The following is a 20,618-nucleotide window of genomic DNA, read 5'->3' on the forward strand; positions in this document are numbered from 1 at the left end:
AATTTTGTACAACTTTGAAATTTGAATTGTTAACTTGTTATTTATTTTTTTTTTTTTACGCACTGTCACGTCGAACTTTATGCCAAACTATTCTATAAGAGAAACAATTTGCCATAACGCAAGTCTATGGAATTAATACAAAAATATTAGAACAAAAATTCCATTTGCCATTCAGCACTGTTCACTTATAGTACAATCATTATTGTTATTATTATATTATTATTATTATTGTTATATTCGATTTTCCATTTGTTTTTGTTAGATCACGGTACACGTGGTTATCTCGCAAATAAACTTATTTCGCAATGTATGTCGATAGTCACTTGGGTTCGCGATGAGAAGAAGATAAAAGAAAAAAAGAAATAATGTAAGGAATAGATAAGAATGCTAATAATTCGTAAAATGATGAAAAATTATAAAAAGTACTTAAAATCGCAAACGCGTTATTTGCGATATTATCAATGAGTTATGCCATTCTCGTGCAATTTCTACAGATTAACTTCAAGCCGAACCATTATAAAAACTGTCATTATGTATATTGAAACAAATAAAGTGTGTTTGGCAGCTAATGATATGTGACGAAAACGTTTGTCTCGCTTTGATCATATCCTAAATATTGTACATGCATTTTTATGTATTGACATATGCGATATACTAAAAGGGATGAAATGCATGATGTTTATTCTCCTTAGCGATCGATATAAAAAACTGCAATTCATACGTATAAATCTCTGAAAAAAATATAAGTAACAAAATTAATAGCAAGGGTCGTTCAATAATATGACATGTAATATGATGAGGATAGATAAATAAACGATGGTTTTAGCTTCCTTTTCTATTGGTTTATCTCATTATATAACTGTACTAATACGCGATCAATAAAATATAACAATTATCTAGACTATTTCTGGTTCGAAAATCATTTAATCGGTAATTTCAAACCTTCGATAATAAAAAGAGAGGAAACAATTTAGGGTGAGGATATTTCTTTACAGAGATGATTTTTGATTTCGGTCGAACTATTTTTGAATTATTGGGAAGCCCAACTTTATACTCGTTTTTTCAGCAATTTTATCGTCTTCGCGTGATCTATTTGCTCATATTTTCTAGAAAACGAACCTTTTTCAATGAGAGAATAATCATGTCGCGTGATTTACGGGTATACGTAAAAATCGGAAGAAAATTTTATCGGACTTTGAGTAATTAGAACAGTGCAACGGATCGCAATGATTAATCTGAGACCGTAAAACGCCGGATAAGGTTGGATGATCGACAAAGCAAAAATTGTTGAAAAACAGTTGAAAATCATAATTTCAAATGCACGCAACTCGCTATCGGTTCAAAAAAGAATACATCATGCTAGAAATGTAAACGTCAAAGCTAGACGTAAAAATTGTAAACAGCAATAAAACTTGACGGGTAAATTAACTGCGCGTTTGAACAATATTAACTCGCTGATCCAACGATTCTCCTGCAGTTTCACGTTTCATCTCGACAGCGTAACATCGGAACGCAATCGCGTCTTGGGCCGAGTCTCCGTCTCCGGCCTCGACGCTCTTTGAACAAGGAGAAAATGGCTTCCAGTTGGATCCTGCTCATGACCATCGGTCTCCAACTCTTTACCGGGTCAATCTGCACCGTCTCTGATGAGCCCGCCTTCTGCAGCGCTGAATTTGTGTAAGAATTCATCAACTGTTTGCTCAAATTTGCGAATTAGCACCGTAGTTTGTGATACCTACAGGTCCTTGAATTCAAATTCAATGATGACCACCATAATGAGAAATTCGTTGTGACGCGGGAAAGTATGAACTGATCTACGTAGACATAAATTTTATCAGTACCTAATCCGATCAAGACATGTATAATTCATAGACGCGCATAGATCTAATCAGATATAAATATCAGATGGACAAAATTTGGATGTAATTAGAGCTATTCATTTTTCTTCGTGAAAGGTTTCCATTCGTGATCCATGGTTGAAAAAAAAAAAAAAAAAAAAGAAACGATAAGGAAACGCGGCAAATTCGATTTTCCAGGCTGAAGCACATCTTCCTGCTGGTCCCATCGCGGGACGAGCTGCCCCACCTGACTAGATACTTGAGCTTGATCCGGTCGGTGACGATAGCGAGAAACCCGGACGATGATAGTCTGGTGCACGTGATGAGCGACCCGGAGGACAGGGAGGCCATATATCGACACACGATTGAGCGCAACGTGTACGTGTCGCACACGCCGTACTGCGTGCCGAAGACGGAGTTCTCGGCACTGCAGGAACAGCGAGCAAACCGAACGCTGTTGGAAAAGCTGCGAGGAAGCAACGTGCCGGGGAACCTGATAGACCGGGAACCAGCGACGGACGACGAGCGGACGGCGACGAAGGAGCAGAACGGGGCGATGATGCGGTTGCTGAAAAACGGTCGTCTGCCGAGTTTCTCCCGACGGTTTATCAGGGCGGCCGACGCGACGCCGCTTGGAAAACAGTCGAACGCGGCTGAGCCCAGTTCGGGTCACGTGATGGCAGCAGCGACTAATGGGATAGCGGCTCGCGTGGCGCGTTATCAGATGAGGGCGAGCGCGGAGAGCGCGCCGCACTCGCGGTTGGTGAAACGTCAAGACGACGACGTTGTTACGACCCCCGTCACGACGACGGTGGACGTCACAGCGACGGAGGGCGCAGGGCCCACACTAACGCCACCACCCCCGCCACCACCGCCGCCGCCGCTACCGAACAGATCGAACCAAAATCAGGGAAAGGGAAAATGGCAAGGCGGGAAGCGGGACGGCGTTAGGAACCCCCAATCTGCGGTGAAATCGCAGAAGTCGCATGTCCACGGTAATCAAAAACGCACTACACCTTTACCCGAATCGCTGAAGGCCAGGGGAAAGGTTTCCAACCGAAAGTCGCCGAACAGGGAAGAGGGAAAGGGCAGGGGAATTGGCCACAAACAAGGAGCCCAGGGAAAGCATGTCGTACCGCCTTCCGACGAGGACGATGCAAATCGCTCGGCCGACGAACTCGTGAACGATATCGGCTTGTCGACCGATGCGGCCCCGTGGTTGATTCAGTGCATCGCGGAGGCACCCGATACTAATCACAATCTGTCTGATCATCTTTATAAAATGTTCAGGTATGCCAAGAGAATGGAAAATCAAAAGAGAAAGGGGTAACCGTATTCCTATGATGTCTCGCTTCTGTTTATTGTATGACAATTAATTTACGTTTTATTAATATCGTATAAAATATATATATATATATATACATATATATATATATATATATATATATATATATATATATATATATATATATATATATGTATGTATGTACAACTATATCTGCAAACTTAACAATTCTCGTTTATATATACGTATAATGAATCGAGAAGAAATATAATTTATATACGTTAGTTTTTTTGCACATCTTGTACCTTACAGTCGCTTTTGAACGCGGTCGGATTTGTAGTCAGCGTGTAACGAGACAATCGCTGACTCTTATTGCAGAGCTGCCGAAATCATGCTGAGCGTCCGAATTGGTCGAAATTTTTTATCTTCTCCGGTTATATATCTCGTCGTCTTCTTATAGGTAGAATTGCTAGATAGTAACGGTGGATTAGTAACAATACGGGCATCTGCGATTAATGCGCGGCCTTCGTCCGAGTCGCCTAGAAAAAGTATGAAAAATAAAAAAATACACACGAACAAATAATATATAATGCGTATAGTACAATTAATGATAACTACGATTATGAATATGTGTGTATTAAAATGTATAACTTCAGTTCTCAGATTCACTTAACTAATGATTAACACTAAACCTTATATCGTATCAATAACATTCTGCGATACTACACTGCTATACTTGACGGGATCCTATACTACATGTCTTGTATCCTTGGGATAAATGGTACACATAAAAATATACTCCCGATTTAACATTTGAATTACTGAAACACAACGCGCAGCGACAATTTATGGATCCGAGATTAGTTTACTGATCGTAAGTCGTTGTGACATGAAGAGTGAAGCACCGAAGTTAATTCTTCAAAATTATTAAAACGATCATGTTCTTCGAATACTTTCTCAGTAAAAAATTTCAGAACTTGACTCACTTCAATACTGACGAAAGTGACGAGACCAAGAGAATGTATGTCAAAAATGTAAACGGAACTGCAGGTGCAAATTTTGCGAACCCTGGGGGAAAATAAACATGGCTACCATTGATTCCATTCAGTTGGAATTTTATTTTAGCGATGCAATCTTTCCCCGTGATCTACGATATGGAGTCCTTTTTTTGGACAGACGAAACGATGGCAAGATTTGAGTAGTTATGATTTCGAATACCAACGGCAGTAGAAAAATTGAGAATTTAGCCTGTAGAATTCACTACAAATGGCGCAACGATATTCATCTTATACCATCATTATTTTTTGAGCGTAATAGATGACCGATCTCCACCCTTGGAAAGAGAAAATAAATTAAATGACAAAGTATAGAACAACCGTGAGCACTATGTATTCGATATTGGCCATAACCAACTCGCCGGCACTCGGTGAGGGTTCGCGCGCATGGTCATGGTCTGCATGATCCATGGAATCCGTGTGATTGTGATAATGATTGTGATGGTCATGCTGATCGTCAAGCTGGGAGTGATCGTGATACTGTTGATTGGTGGGGGTAACCTCAGCGTTAGTAACAAGACTGGAATTCATGTTTTGAGTATCATCATCCTCATTGTGGCCCGGTACGTGGTGGGGAGCCCTCTTCGATCGTTGGACGAGAGTGAGTCTCGTGTTTCCGTTTCCCGGGTTCTTCCGTCCTGCTCGGTCGGTGTTCTGCAACTGCGGAATAGCGTCGGGCCTGAAGTTGCCCGGAATGGGAGGCGGCAGTTCTCCCCTGAAGCTTCCGTACTGCGGGGTCTTGCTGAGAACATCGGACGACAACCTTACTCGACCGGGGCGCTCGTTGACCTTCGGAATCGAGCGCGCAAGTTTCGCGTCCAGTACCTGAGTCCCGTCGGCTGTGATCAGGGCCCCGTCAACGGGGGCCTGACTCTCAGGTCTTCGCGATGATTGGCGGGGGGCAGAAGGGGGCAGATAGTAGGCCTCGGGGCTGTCGGCAGCCGGCTGCGTGTCCTCCTCAGCCTCTCGCCGCTTGTTTCGCTGGGCCTTCTTCTTGAGCTTCTTGCTCTGGTTCCCATCCGGCGGCGAGGGCACGAACATCGGCTCGAAGCTGTCGAGGGGGGCGTATTCCCTGCTGTCGAGGATCGCGTCGTCCGACTCGTCGACGTTCAGGCGACGGTCCTCGGCGTAGTCAGTGACTTCTGTGACCCTGAGGATGGGCTTGAAGCCACCCTCGACGACGACTGACTCCGGCTTGAACCCGGTGTTCTTGGCGCGTTGGGCGACACCCTCGACCTGGGACATCTTCGCCTCGATGGTGTTCTGGTTGAAATCGGTTTTCGTTAGCTTTGTTATCTGCGCGTTGAACCGGGGTTCGTTCGTCGCTGATGCAGGGAGGCTGTGATGGGATGGGGATGATGATGATGATGGCTGGGTTGGACGGTAAATGGATTTCTTCCTATCCTGCAGGATCAAGTGTTGGGATGCTCTTTGCTGCGACAGCGATACCGGGTTAGGGATCAGGGAGTGCGAAGGCCTGCGCGACTGCACCGGCCTCCGCTGCACAACCACTAGCTGAGGCTCGGCGTGCACCGATGCGGATGGTCTTGAGAAGGTCGGCACCCCCTGGGCGTAAGCCAGTTTCATTACCCCGAAGTTGGTCATTACTGGGCCCCGGTTTCGCTTCGCGACATCTGCAATTAGTTTTTGTTTCAAATTAGGATCCCGCTCACGTTCGCGTTCCCTCACTTCGTATCTCCCGTTCATCATCGCGACCTGCTTCATCGGTCCCTGATAGCCTTGATCAGCCTTCAAGTTGTTGTTGTTGTTGTTATTCGCGCCAAGCGTGTGTTTATATCCGTTCTTGTTCATGTTATAATGCAAGCCTGATGCGGATGGGCTGACCTGTTTTAACTGATGCAGCTGATGATGGTTATGACTGAAATGATGATTGTGATGGTGGTGATGATGGTCCTCGAATGATTGCAGTAAGCTTTCGTACGGTATTTGGAACGTGGGATTCCTGCTCTTAAGCCTTATTAATTGAGTGCTAGTAAACGATGATTGATCGTCGTCTTTTACAACGGGGAGGTTGTTAGCGATGATTGATGGATTACGAATGTATTCCCGATGTTCCTGGAAGAATTCTGGCCTTGGCGTTACCTTGCTCGATACACGAATGCTCTCCCCTCCGACGAGCTGGTCCGTTTCTCCGGCGTTCAACTGCCTTCCCGGTAACTCAGCGTAGACCTCGCGCACTTCGCTTGCCGATCCCTGAATACCACCTTCGTCACATTCGTCGTGGACGTTGATCTTCCATCCAAGATGACGGTGAGTAAAGCACTGAAAAAAGATCATTGCAACCATACAGACACCTTTCGCGCCACTTCTCCTAGTGGAGAACAACACTGTTGGGTTCGTCTTTTACAACTCACCTGATAGTAGACAGTATCCGGAGTGTCAGCGTCTGGAGTCCATTCGACGATTCCCGGTTCTCCATGATCGCACTCCAGTGTCAGAGTGCGCTGATAGGCACCGAACGACGAAAACTCGTCGGCGAGAGGCTGCGACTGGTCAGGAACCCAGTTGCAGAGTCGACCGACTCCGGTGAGCTTCATGGTACCGCGGATGCGTTTAACTCCAGCGAATATTCTCACGTTCTAGGAAGTATACGGAGATAGTGTGTAAGACTCATCGGTTATGACGCACAAACCATTCAAGGACCAAATCGCGATTCGCACCCACCTCCTTTTCCTCCGGTGTTTTGTGCTGATAACCGCCGATGGGGTCGTCCGTTATGTAGAATGGATGATAGCGGGCCGGTACTTCCGGGTCCGAACCACCCTCGACGACGAAGGTGTACTTCTTGCCTCTGACCACGTTGATCTCGGGGATAAGCAGCCCGTTTATGTACCAGGATATCCCCCAGCCAACGTGTCCTGAAATATAACACAGAACCGCAAGTTCGAGCCACTCTCGCTGGAGATAAAAATATTTGAAAAACCGTCAAGTCGATTTCACCTGTGATCGCGGGGTATCCGTGCTTTCCTCCGGTCGGTCCCATCTGGGCGTAAAAAACTCCGTCAGCAGGTTCGCTGCAATGGATCGGTGGTATTTCCCACGGGTCGTTCTTCGGCGCTGCTGCTGGTGGCGGTGGAACGCGCTGCGGTCTTCTGGTCGTCACTTCCGTCTGGGGATGAAAGATTTTCGTTAGTTCTATCGATCGGTTTCTATATAAAAAAAAGCGGTACCTGCAGACTCGTGGAGTCCTTGTCCTTGTCCGTGAGGGCCGGATGACGATCCTGCTCCTGGTTATCTGGCATCGGGCAATTCCACCGGGGTGGTCTGCCGAATTCAATCAATTGATCCTTCCTCAGATAGTTGCTGTGAAAGCTGACCTCTTTCCTCTCGTTCAGGGGCCCGATAGCCCAGATAATCGCTTGGCTCCCGTTCGTCGTTATTGGCACGTCAAGTTCGTCACTGGCCTTGAGCGGACGCTGGTAAGTCACGATACTGTAGCCGTTCACCATCGCCGCGTTCAATAAACGCACCGAGTTTGAGTTGTCCTAAGCATAAAAGGTGGAAGATCATTTTCGCGCTCCCTTCAAAGGATAATATATAAAAAATTCAACATCAGTTTGTTGTCTATTTGTTGTCACTTTATCAGCCGGAGTCACAAAAATTGTTCCACAGTAGTCCATGTCGAAAAATTTTCTACACAACGCGTTGTTTACAGTGAGAGAAGGAGGAAGGAGGTACCTGGATCCTGGTGTCCGGACAGCTGCCTCGCTGACCCGAACACTGCGATTTCGCGTCCAAAAAGTAGTCGACGGCATAACCCTGGAGGGTTTCCTTGTCCACCCATGCGACCACCACATCTCCACCGACCATGATGCTCTTCTTGGGGTCCGGAGACAGGCCGAAGGACATGTACTGTCCGGCGTCTGAGGACAGGAATCAATAAGAAATCAATAAAGCAGAGGGCTTCAGGCATTATTAATTCTCTAAAGAGATATTTTCGACAAGAGTTGCGGCCCTGGTTCGATACTCGTTGCTAACGCGGTTTGCCTTTCTCTTGACATTTTGAAATCTCAATTATATTCCATCAATGGCATCGTTAGCCGACGGGCATATTCTGACTTATTATACAGTGTGTGTATCTAAGTGTGAGTTTGAACATGCTTGAGTATAGTTATGATTGTAAAAGTGAAATTATATGACGGGATATACGATGTAAAAAGGTATAATAATATCCGGGTAAACATGGTGTTGACATAGAAGTTTTTCAAGACTCTTACCGAGTTTTGCGACGAGCTGAACGACGACACTGTCACCAGCAACAGCCCAACGGACTTCGAAGGCGAGATCGTCTTGGAGAACTTCGCAGTTTAATTTCGACTGAAAACCGAAACGATAATTTAATCACGTTGTTGTAATTTCTATCCTCTCTTAGTTTCCAGGAAGAGAAAATATATATATATATATAAATCGAAGCGCATAAGCTATAGTTTTTATTAAAAAATATATTTATTATAAAAATACTTGAAAGTATACGCATCATGTACAAAAAAAGAAGGTAAATAAAAAAGTATAAAATTGTGATATTCGAATAAAGACGTGAAGTATAAAAAATACATATTTTCCTAAATGTATAATACGTTATCACTATTATTATTATCATTATTATTACTATGATACTTTTTTAAACTGGCTCGTTACTGAGGAGTGACTGATATGTGACGTATTAAACAGGTATATCGTACTCACGTTGCGGTTTGCAAAAATCCTTATAAGTTTATAACGATAAATTTTCATCCGTTACTTGCACACGACATATAGTTTATATTTATATATGTATAGGTATTTATGTAATAAAAAAGAAGATCTGTTTATAATGTATCACAGTTCAGAAGGTGGTGTATATACAGGTATACACAATATAAATGTTGGTAAATAGTGGTGAAGGTATAAATTTTCCACTAATCGTATAGATTGAAAAATTGCAAGAGAAATGAGTATTCGTAAAGCGAAAAATCGCAAACGCGCAATTACATTAAAATGCTGCTGCAACATAATGCACGAGTTTCGACGTTGCTACGGAGATATGAAGGTATATGAATAGCGTGTAACGTACATGTATATATAATAGTAGAATCATGCGGCCTATAATTTCGCAATGAATTATTTCGTTGGTTAATTCCAAGCAATGCAACCTCTAAACAATTCTCACCCGATAAATATGCCATATTTAATAATATATAGTGTAAAAAAACAAATCACGCTTATGTATAATACTTATAAGCTGCGCCCAGCTACCGGTAGATTTATTTATTTATTTATTCATATCATAATATTTAGTCCTATTTCACGCGGTAGAATGTTAAATAAATAAAACGGTATTTCAATTGGTGGAAAAAATATCACTCGCCGAGCGTTCGACTAATGGCAAGCAAGCCACGTGGAGGAAGAGAATTGGAAAAACAAAAGTACAAACTAAGTGGATAAATGGGAGAAAGGGTCAGGAATAAAAGATGTAAGGAACCAGACAGAACGCGATGGAGATAGAATTTTTTCGGTTGAAAAAACTCGGGAACTTTTCGTCCAAATTTCACCCGTCGCGAACCGGTAATTTTGTGCTCGTTATCTTTTCCGTCGGTTGAGATTATTCTTAAATTACAACAGCTTTTCCTATTTCACTGGTAGTTACTGGGTGGACGTTAAATCGAAGCACGTTTTTTCACGGGATCCAGAAATGGGCAATGAACGAAATTATCAATATCGTCAAAACAATTGCTCAGCTGAGAAGTTTTGATTAAAAATTGGATATTCTACTTATATTATCAGACTGACGAAGAAAAGATCTATTCAGTATCCATTTTTCGACACGATAGTCAAGTTACCGCACAGAGAGTATTACAGGTGATTGGATACGTTAAAACGTCATTTGGACTAACTCGAAGCTTTGCGAGTTCATTCGAATTGTTCGCGAGACGTCAGTGTCAGTTTCAAACGGCAAGATGTGATGTGAAAATTAATTTTCAACCGTAGGAAGTAACTCGAAAACGAGATTTTGTCATCACGGGGAAGAAAAACCATCCAAATATGATTACAAGACTCAAAAATAAGAAAATAAAAAAATAATAATACACCAAACGACAAAGTTTCGAAACGATTATTATCGAAGGTCGTCGCGTCCTCGAGGTTCGATTTGCGGGTTCGATTCGAACGATGATCAAGGAAGTTTTTCCAAGAATCGCCCTAGTACTGAACGTAAGAGTTGACACTCTGGTCTCCAGGATACCGTAGGAACCTCGCGTACGATCCTTGCTGCTGGTTCTGGTATCGGTGTTGATCACCGAAATTTCTGAACCGATTGTCATGCTGAGGCTGAGAATATTCGAGCTGATGGTGAGAGGGGGGCTGGGAAAACTGTTGCGAATAAGGGTTGAACGCTGGCTGGACGTTGGCGAGCTGCTGGAGGCGCGAAAGCGACTGTTGAATGTCGTTTTGGCTTCCGTGTCCGAGGAGGAACTCGCGTCTGGTGATCGGGAGGGAGTGAGGAGCCTGCTGGATGGGCTCCTGGAGGTGGAGGCTTTTCGGAATCCGGTAGTCGACCGACTGGAGCAGCTGGACCTGGTCATTGCGCCTCAGGGTCGGCCGGTAGGTGGTGACGCGTTGGTCCTGACTGGAGGACGAGGACAGGATCGAGGGAAAGGCCGCCGGGGTCGAGGGCTCTTTCGCTAACCCCAACTGTCCCTGTCCTCCGCGCATATTCTGCAACACAAGGACAGAGACAGTGGTTATTTTGTGATTTCAACACCGGCTTCCGCAATAGTTCGAAAGCTTTGCTTTCCGCTCGCGTGGAAAGCCGTGGTTCGATTCCAAGTGCAAACGCCTGGACGACGCGACGCGACGCGACGCTTCGAATTCACTGCCGAAAGCTTGCAAATATTGACCATCGCTTGGCTGACGCGCGTTTGAACGCACGCGGACGGCGAGTGTGTCACTGGCGTACAAAACTTGCGTTACCTTCGGTTTGGATTCGGAGCGACAAAAGGGTAGTGAAATGTGGGCTACAAGGGGTTCGATTCTGACTTCTGCGGACAGCAGTTACACCTCGACACTCAAGCTCGTCTTACGATATATCAGCAAAGCTGGACTTCGTTCCGTCACTTGGGTGGACAGTGCAACAGTCTGCACTTGACAACGACAGAGTCACCTGAATTCAGGTTAATGAACTGTCCACTGTCCACTGTCCGTGACCATACGCGAGCTCGGTCAAGCGGAAAGGGGTTCAATCAAGGCCATTGAGGTCCGGGAGTCAAGTTCCAACACTAACCGGACCTTGATCTTCGAACTCATTTCACAAGACTTGGAGGACCCTTCGGTGTTTCTTTTTTTTTCCAGAATAAAACAACCCGGGAGTGATTTTGAAATCGTCTGTACCTGATACCTCCGGTCAAGCACGTGACAAAAAGTGAAAGAAGAAAGGCGCCTCGCGCTGCCAACCAGAGCGTGGTCGATGTTGCAAGAGATAGACAGAATGACAGAGGAAAGGGGAAAGCCTGACGACGGATTGACCGCGGCTAATCGTGAAATTGGAGTAGCCACTCACCTGGGGAGAAACGCCGAGCATCTTTAGAGACGGGGGAACGTTCAGGCCCTGGGGTATCTTGACGTGTCCAAAGTCGACGGTGAAGGCCTCGCACCAAACACCGAAGTGTCCGAGCTCGTGGACCGTCAGGTCACCAGGCAGGGTGAGGACGATGGTCTTGTGGTCGTACTTACGGAGCGGATTCTCCTTTCCGTTTTCGTCAGGAATCCGGATGCCTTGGGGCGTCGGATTCGGTCCTGGTCCAGCCCAGAATTTCGCATCTGAAACAGAGTTCGAAGTGACGGTTAAGTTCCCCGTTTTCCTCGCGGAAACGAGCCCGGAGAAAAGAGAACACTAAGACATGGTGTCCAGTAAAGAGTATGTAACAAATTCAAGGACAATTCAAGGACATTCTCAAGTTATTCAAGAACATCAAGTTGAATATTTTCAGGACACAAGAAAAATTCGAGGATAGTTTCCAGGACTTTCGAAGGACAAACAAAATTCAAGGACATTTCCAGGACCATCGGACACCATGTAAAAGTAACACTCGGACTACCCCTTTGCAACACGATGATCATTCCGATTCTACAGAATTTTCTAAACAGTGTAATACGATTGATCCTCGTACTGAAACGGCGAATCGTTCTGTCAATGTACCATTTGTGAATATACCCCCAGTAGCGTTGCCTTGGGTTGGAATAATTTGAGAAGACTGCGGGAAATGTTTCAACAAAGTCAATACAGAATTTTTCCTAACAGGGACTTTTGCCACCTGACAACAGACTCATGCAAGATTTTGAGCAATGCAAATTCTGATATCAGACCTACGGTCAAATGTGGAAGTGGACGGGTCGTGTCTCAAGCTGGAGTCTGCGGGCAGACTTACCTTGGAACGCTACTAGGAGTGGTACCCTTTTATCGACGAAGCCACCTCGGCTCCTGAATTTTGTAATGACTCACCTGGCGCTTCTCCGTCGTAGCTAAATCCGGGTATAAGAAGAGTCTGAGCGTCGACGATGACAACCGGTTCCGAACTTACTCCGTGGATGCCGTTTAGGGTTCCAAGCTTCTTGGGTCGCGGATACTCGAACCCTCGCGGTATCCTGACGTCGCCGAAGTTTACCTTGAGAATCGAAATAGCAGGAAGGAATTAGATGAGCTTTCTTCTCGGTGGGCAGGGAAATTGCCGGGAATCGCACTTTTCCCTCTTAGAGAGCTCGCAGCTCGATCGATGCCTGGTCTCATTTCTGCGGCCAGCCTTGGCGACCGTTCGAGCGTTTCTTCACGCCGCGGTAATTTTTCAATATAAGGGCAGTGTGCGGGGGGAAGGAAGGGGGAGACAGACCAAGGCCGAAGGCCACACCGACGGCCGTTATGAAAGGTGGGTACTCACTGAAAAATCGTCGCACCATATCGCGAACCATCTTATATTGTTCAGGGTCTTTCCCTCGGGCAGTGTCAGAGTGATGTCCTCCTTTCTGTACCTCCTCAGAAGGTCGTACCTGTAATTTGTTCGAACACAAAACCGAGTCATGAATGGTATTGATGACGACGCGATGAGTAAACGAGGACGTTCAACGATCCGATTTGTCGGTGCAGAGGATTCGAAGGTTGGAAATTAATTGGGAGGTTGATGTCGGTAACGTTACTGTAACGATCCGTGTTTAGGAAAAATCATTGCTTGACCCTTTTGACGGGCACATTGTTTTTTAATGAAAAAATTTCCGACAGTCATACGTGGTCCATAAGTTTTCGGGGTAGCTGATTACGATTCTGAAGTCGGAATTACGAAATTCAAAATTGCGGTAATTTTCCGAAGTTTCCAAAATTTTTTGGGATAAAACTAACGAACGGAAAATTCTGACAAAAATATATATATTATAAAACTGTGTGTGGAGAATATGTAGAAGATAAAAAAAAAAATTTTAAGTTTCAGCTGTCTACGTTACAAAAACTCGATTATTTTTGTTGAAAAAAATGAGTTTTTTCACGTTTACTGCTTATAATAAACACACAAATAACCAAATTATTGCAATTTTGAAAGAAGTTTTGATGACTTAGGCATCCAAGAGTCTAAAAAGAAAAAATATATTAGAAATATGACAAAAAAACTGAGACTAAACTGCCTCTCAAAGGGTTAATTCGCTCCTTCAGGATTGTCTCAGATTTGGTATGAAGTGCGGCTAATAGAACTCCTTGGAAGTGATTTTAAACTTGCACAATAACGATTTTTCGTTCAACTTTCATCACGTTAAACGTTACCATCAACTTCAGTATCGCGAAGTGTTTATTAATTGAATTCACTTCGGGCTTCTGTTTTGAAAATCAATTTTTTCTTTCTACTCACGTTCCCCTCTCGTCCGGGACTCTGAATCCATTGTCGATCGGTGTCTTGGAATTGCCGGCGTAAAAGTAGGCGGCTGAAAGTAGATTAGTTCACGAAGATTAGTCAACCTTGATGCTTGATATCTGATTTATTTATTCGTTAAAAATTCTTCCCGTTTCTCTTGTCCTCACTATTATTCCGTCTCCCTCTTTTTCACGGCTCAACGAATGAACGAACGTCATTTTCACCGGGGAATTGAGGAAAGCGACCAGCGCAGGTTTCCTTTTTCGGGTAAATGCTAATTCGCATTATCGGCGATTCGCGACGCGTGGGAAGGCTAATTTAAATTCAAACGTCAAAAAGCCCGCGAATTTCGGAGAAATCGTTGCGGGGTGTGAGTGAGAGAAAAAAAAAAATTGTCCGAATCGGTGAAATTAGGTGGTTTCAATCTTGACTCGACTCAACCTTGACCTATCGTCACGTGCTTAATAAAAATTGCGGGGATGCAGTGATTCCGTTTAAAGCGCGTATCGTACTGCGATTAATGGACGAAGCCAGTTCACAGCCACAAGGCGACTTTCGATTGTTGTCAAGTGAGTGTAAAAGTACATGGAAAAGAAAATAAAAAGACTGGCAAATGGACTCGACTCAACCACACGAGCACACATTCACATGTTCACAGACTGAGCACAGCGTCAGAAATAGAAAGAGGAAAAACCGACTTTTGCCGATAGTTATTTACTCCACGGATCTGCCGTACCCGTTTTGTGCGGTAATTTTCTCTTTCTCTCTTGTAAACTTTTGAAGAAAGTTCTTTTCGAAAGTACATTCGTGCGGCAAATTTATGCGAGTGGCGTCGAAACTCTTTGAAATGCTCCATTTGGCTGGGCATAAAGCTCCGCGATTTGTCGGTGTGTCAAAAATTTTCCTTCGTACAGCCAGGTTGAGAAAGTTGGTCAAGTTCAAACAGAGGCTTTGCAGAGTCTCGTTCGAGCGAATCTATTCACATCGAGACGTAAAATAATGTTCGATTTTGACAGGATAAATTGTATGACCGCGAGTTAATTTTAGACTCTCGATTACGTCGCTCGATCAATTTATCGATCAATCGCAAAACCGGTTCCTTGATAATCATAAACAAACTAATTCTTCTCGGTTTCTCTCTCTCTCTTCACATTCTCTTTGAAAACTAATCTTTCAAATCCACGTTTCGAAGAATCAAAAATATCGTCTAACATCGTTTTGTCAAGCTTACCCGGACCCTCGCCATCGTAGGTCAAGTCCTTGATGTACAAAGTGCGTCCATCTACGGCGAAGACTTCACCGGAAACACCGTGATGAAGCTGAGACAATTTTCCCAGGGGTTTTCCGTAGCTTGCTGCACTGCATGACTCTGGAACAGAATAAAATTTGTGAAAAAACGGGATTGATATAATATTTTAAGGTAGCTATTCAAAAAGTTTTCCAAGCTTTCGTAAGTTGGATATTTATCTTTCGCTATAATTATCTGCAAAGCCATTGTTACGAAACTAATTTTTCTTAAAAAAAAAAAAAATAAAATTCGTCGTTCGTTCGTTCTTCCTCAATTTATCCGACGTTGTTCGCAAAATGACTTTGTGAAATTTTTAACCGCAAAACTCGGTACGTCGTATTATTTGACACTATTTTTCATTTTCTTTTCAAACTTCATCGGCCTCTTACTTCGTCATCTCCCTAATTGCCTTCCACTTATTTTCCTGTCATGAGTTTCCTTTTCTTCTTCTTCCTCGGGTTTGAGAAAGGCGTTGACGGCCCGAAGGTTGAGGATTCTGAGCTTGAGATGGAAGTCGATAAACACGCAAGATGCGCTGACGGGTCGGTCAGTGAGCAAGGAATGCGGTTTAACAACGTCGAAGTACCGCGCTTACTTCTACGTATAACACACACACACACACACACACACATTTCTAAGACACGCGTTCAACGATTCCTGATTACACGACATAACATCGAGTTAGCATAATGGATATTTATAATGAGCTTGCTCGACAAACGGTCAACGTCTCAAGATCATCGAATCTAGTTCAATCCCCGGACGTTATTTCGTCTTTTCATCTCCCTCGAGAAAAAAATTCTCTAATTTCTAACAATCGAGCAAAACAAAATGTGCGAGAGCAAAACTCGCGACGTTCTCTTTTTCGATTTTAATTAATTTTCCAGCATCGACCTGTAAAACGTGCCTGGACCATGACGCAAACCATTTTTACACCACCAATCGTGAGTTTATCTACACTTTTTCCTTTTCGTAAAAATTTCAAGTCTCGTATCGAGTTCGCGATCAATTTTCATCCCAGTTTCGTGCATCGAAGCGCGGATGATGATTGCATCGATAAAATTATAATCAATCTAACGGCACCGGCTGAGAGTTAATTGGAAAAAGAGAAGTAAACGAAGTAAAATGTAGTTCGCAAATGGCGAACGAAGGCGAGAAAATGAAGAAGAGGACGAAGACGAGACTCTTGAATAAGCTTCTTCTCCGCAACGAGATCGTACAGTTTGCCGCTGCGCCTCACGGTTTAATATCGACGGATTTTGGAGAGAGGCGAGCACTCGCTAATCGTTCTCTGTTGCAACATTATGCCGGCCTACTTATCCCTACGGTCCGCTGTATCTTGTATAACCAGGTCGGTAAACTCGCGGTTAGGCATTTCCCTCGTTAAATTCATCATCGGTACCGAAGCGTCAATTTTTTTTCTCTTCTTATACGATTTGTTTTTCCCGTATTAAATCCACGTTAATCAATCTCGATCGTTGTTTTTCAACTTGAAAATGTTTTTCGGAATTTATTCTTTGTGATAATCGATTTCTGAAAATCGAAAATATGACGGCTTGAATCGTCGAAGAAAATCGATCGAAAATATAAAAAAATCGGATCTTCATTTGACTGATTATTTAACCTTGATAAATTCTCACGGATCGATCGATCGCCGTTTTACAGTTCGGTGTAACGATTAATATTCCTGCATATTTTTCATAATGAACGTAATAATGACAACAACAACAACAAAAATGATAACGATAATTTTCTCGATCGAGGTGTACGAATGTAGTCTCTTACCGAGTTTCGAATTATCAAATTATATCGAACCGAATTGAAGAGCATGGCGAAATCGCGGATGGTTTACATTACATGCGTACCGTGTATATACATACAAGAAAATCTGTATGAAATTATTAGACTACATGTACGATGACGATGACGATAATGATGATGAGGTGTCACTGACCCAGACCGACCTTTCGACGATCGAGAGAAAGCAAGAGGAAGTATAGCATGAGGTGTAGCTGGCATAGTTATAATAACGTGTTTTATGTAGACGACTTTGAAATAATAATATGTGTAAATACATACGTGAAATATCGATGTTTTGCTGGAATCGGGAGAGTAAAAACGGTCTTTAGAATACAAGAAGAAGAAAGTGAAGGAGGAAATTTTTTGTCTAATTTAGTGGACTGTAAACTGTTACATCCACAAAACTGAAGGGGAGCAGTGTTGTTGAGAAATTTTTAATCCCGATTTGTGTGTCAAAAGTTGATCGTTGATCGGATGAATTTTTGCGTAATAAGACAAATTTAGCTTCCGCGACTTCCGGTTGCAAAATGCTGGCTACTCGATATTTTTAAATACCTCCTTAACGATTCGCCGTGAAACTCAGGAACGAAACGATCTTTCAAAACATCGTGTCAGAGTCGTTTTTCAAAATATCAACCGATTTTTCAAGATATAGGAAAAGAGGGATTTTTTTATAACATCTTTTTTTTCTACAACTTCCTTCACGATTCGTCGTGAAATTCGGGAATCGACCGATTTTTCCAAATGATTTCTGTCCCATGTTTTTAAAAATCGGCCGATTCCCGAGTTTCACGACGAATCGTAAAGAAAGTTTACAGCCGACATTTCGTTCTGCATGTTTGCATAATTTCCTATCGATAGGTTCTAGAACATGCGTGTCGATTTTTCTACTTTATAGATGATGATTAACGAAAGGATATCTCCTCCTCTTGAGCCCGGCGATACCGATTGAAATTTCGTAATTATAATAACAAACCTGGCGTTGTTGGCTCGTAATAGGTAAAAGTTTCCTCTGCATGGCTTGAACACCGGCTGCATAGGCGTTACACGTTCACATGCATATAAATATAATGTGTATCCGTGCATTGAGCAACTTTTCAAACCGATCGTGAGTCCCGATCCGCCAAAGGCTCTTTAATAAATTCATTAATATGATAGCTGTACGTTACATGGTCATGAATACACGCTCGTATTCCGATACGCCTATAATAAACCTCCTACCTCCGTCTAAACGCGGGATTCACGCGTTTCGATCGCGGTCGATCGCTTAGAGCGATCGGTTTTCGGGCTCGGATTCTGGAAGATCGTTTCGCCGATTTTCAACGTGTGATTACAAGAACTCCATCGCCTTTACGAACACGAAAATTTTCACTCCGGATCGGCGCGGCTCGATTCGTAAACCGATCGGGGAAATGGAGCAGAAAACTACCGGACCAAATATCAGCCAATTATGCCGAGGCACGTGGCCTACGATTCAAGTGAATGTCCACGACGTGGTCTACATGTTTTTTTCAACATAACACTGGAACTCTACCAACGATCGGCCCTCGGCAACCGGTTGCCGATTTTTCACCGATTTTAAGCTTAATTCATGGTGTTTTGCTTGTAGAAAAAGAGGATTAACTCGTACGATTCAGGACAACAAAACCGATCTCTTGGAAATGGAAAAATTTGCAAAATCGATTCAATTTCAGTCGTAATTTCGACTCTGAAGAAGAATCTACGAATGAATTCGGCTTAGAACACTCTAGCTAGGAAGCCTGGTTTTACCGATTTCTTATAACCATTATGCTTAAGAATTTATGTAATACATAAAGCGAGGAATCGCCGTGGCTGTATAATGCGATGAATATAATGATGGAACGCGGTACGCTTTACCTGCCGGGCATGTAACGCCGGCTACAAGCATTTGCAAGTGAAAACCGAGCAGGTGAAAGGTAACGGCTAGTTATATTACATATATATTTAACGCACGATTTACACTGCGCGCATAACATTATACCAGTAACTCGTATTATACGTAAATCATTCTAGTAGTTAGAAGAATTTCAATCTGTATAAAGGGATACAGACAAAAAAAAAATTTCTTTTACCTATTTACTGGATTTGATTAAAGATCGGCAAATAAAAGACGTTGAAAAAAAATATGGTCATCGGTCACAGCGATGTCAAAATTTTCTACAGACATTTATCTAGATACGAGTATTATTATTACCCTTGTTGTTCAGGATGATCAATTCAGGATTTCGCGCATTGTGGAACAACCAGTTCTTGAATTTGCAAACACTGGAATTAACGATACAGGACAATTGTTTTTTCTTTCTCGCAAAAATTATAAGCAGTATTCAAATTCTCTGAAGCAATCATCAGTTTAATATCTACAACCTCAAATTTCCAGTGAAAGCGGAGAAACCGGTACGAAAAATCGTTGTTCCCGAGATCCAGGAATTGGGTATCCATTCGGGTGACTTGAGGGAAAATAATTATAAAGGCATTAAAAAACGATCATAAAACACGAAAAGAAGCCGCTTGACTCGATCGTTCTATTTTAGAAATCGTTAGGACCGTTAGCAATCGTTAGTATTTGAAAATCGGTAGCACCGATCACTACAGGTTAAATATCGATGTGAAAAAAGGATTTCTCAAGGGTTTAACATTGCAAGTAAATATTAAAATCCATAATTCTTAAACCACAATAAGTATTTTGATACATCTGTAACATTTACGATAATGATCGGAGAATCGTCAACAAAAAACAAAGAATCGTCGGTTTGAAATTGACTCTTGATCGAAAGATCGTTGAAAAATTGACGAGTAAAAGAAAAAAAAAAAAAAACACAAATTTGCAATCGGTTGTGATCGGTTTTGACTGTAGAAGCCGGCCGAGAAATCGGTGAAAGAAATCTTCGAGTCAAGGATCGTTGAGATCGGATGGATCCTTGACAATTTTGACGGGCTAAGTAAAATCTTGATTCGTTGCGATGGCCGGGCGAATAATCGCGCAAATTCGAACGAGAAATCGGCACGAGAAATCGGCTTCCCGCGGAAAAATTAGACGACGAAGAGCGTGAAAAAAATGCGTAAAAAATTGGCAGAAGCGGAAAACTCACGTAGGCAGGAGGCGAGGAGAATCCCGATGGCAGCGAAGCTCAGGATCGGTCGACGCGAGCTTGAGGCACTGAAGCACGAGGCCAGGGGTTGTGCCGGTCGCGCCATGGTGCAGGCTACTTGATTACTGGCTTGGAAAGTGGCTGCCAGTTGACCACCTAGCTTCGCCGGTCCCACCACGATCCTCCTCCTCAGGATCAGAGCCTCTCCCCGAGCCTCGAGAGAGGGTAAGAGAGACGAGGAGAGACGGTAGGAGGCTTCATTTATCCACATTGGATTATGCGCAAGTTGTTTTGCACCTTTATTGCAAACATCGGGTCTTGGCCTAAGAAGGAATTTCGAGTCTTATCGCTCTTC

At 43.2% G+C, this 20,618-nt stretch overlaps 2 protein-coding genes across 3 annotated transcripts; one reads left to right on the forward strand and one right to left on the reverse strand.

Annotated features, from left to right (window-relative positions):
- Nucleotides 1-1,478: 1,478 nt before the first annotated feature.
- Nucleotides 1,479-4,143, forward strand: LOC124214052 (uncharacterized). The gene is made up of 2 exons (XM_046616019.2): nt 1,479-1,677; nt 2,037-4,143. The coding sequence occupies exons 1-2, from the start codon at nt 1,574-1,576 to the stop codon at nt 3,166-3,168; spliced, it is 1,236 nt and encodes a 411-aa protein (XP_046471975.1). The 5' UTR covers nt 1,479-1,573; the 3' UTR covers nt 3,169-4,143.
- On the reverse strand, nt 3,174-20,418 carry Skeletor (DM13 and DOMON_DOH domain-containing protein skeletor). 2 transcript variants are annotated; one of them, XM_046616017.2, is made up of 14 exons: nt 20,264-20,418; nt 15,297-15,434; nt 14,063-14,135; nt 13,109-13,217; nt 12,676-12,838; nt 11,734-11,993; nt 8,417-8,516; nt 7,878-8,062; nt 7,370-7,684; nt 7,140-7,308; nt 6,864-7,057; nt 6,554-6,778; nt 6,282-6,461; nt 3,174-5,441 (listed from the first exon to the last, which is right to left on the reverse strand). In XM_046616017.2, the coding sequence occupies exons 1-14, from the start codon at nt 20,367-20,369 to the stop codon at nt 4,476-4,478; spliced, it is 3,183 nt and encodes a 1,060-aa protein (XP_046471973.1). In that variant the 5' UTR covers nt 20,370-20,418; the 3' UTR covers nt 3,174-4,475. The 2 variants fall into 2 exon arrangements, with proteins under 2 accessions (XP_046471973.1, XP_046471974.1); XM_046616018.2 differs by lacking the exons at nt 3,174-5,441; nt 6,282-6,461; nt 6,554-6,778; ... (3 more) ...; nt 7,878-8,062; nt 8,417-8,516 and adding an exon at nt 8,651-10,892.
- Between the last annotated feature and the right edge of the window lie 200 nt (nt 20,419-20,618).

The sequence above is a fragment of the Neodiprion pinetum genome, chromosome 3 (genome assembly GCF_021155775.2).
Source record: "Neodiprion pinetum isolate iyNeoPine1 chromosome 3, iyNeoPine1.2, whole genome shotgun sequence".
Lineage (NCBI taxonomy): Eukaryota > Metazoa > Arthropoda > Insecta > Hymenoptera > Diprionidae > Neodiprion > Neodiprion pinetum.

Bases quoted from the DNA above. Each gene is read 5' to 3' on its own strand.
- LOC124214052 (XM_046616019.2), top strand. From the start codon at position 1,574: ATGGCTTCCAGTTGGATCCTGCTCATGACCATCGGTCTCCAACTCTTT. The intron at 1,678-2,036 runs GTAAGAATTCAT...TCGATTTTCCAG, and splicing joins TTCTGCAGCGCTGAATTTGT to GCTGAAGCACATCTTCCTGC.
- Skeletor (XM_046616017.2), bottom strand. From the start codon at position 20,369: ATGGCGCGACCGGCACAACCCCTGGCCTCGTGCTTCAGTGCCTCAAGC. The intron at 11,994-12,675 runs GTGAGTCATTAC...ACTCTGTTTCAG, and splicing joins CTACGACGGAGAAGCGCCAG to ATGCGAAATTCTGGGCTGGA. The intron at 6,779-6,863 runs GTGGGTGCGAAT...TATACTTCCTAG, and splicing joins AAACACCGGAGGAAAAGGAG to AACGTGAGAATATTCGCTGG.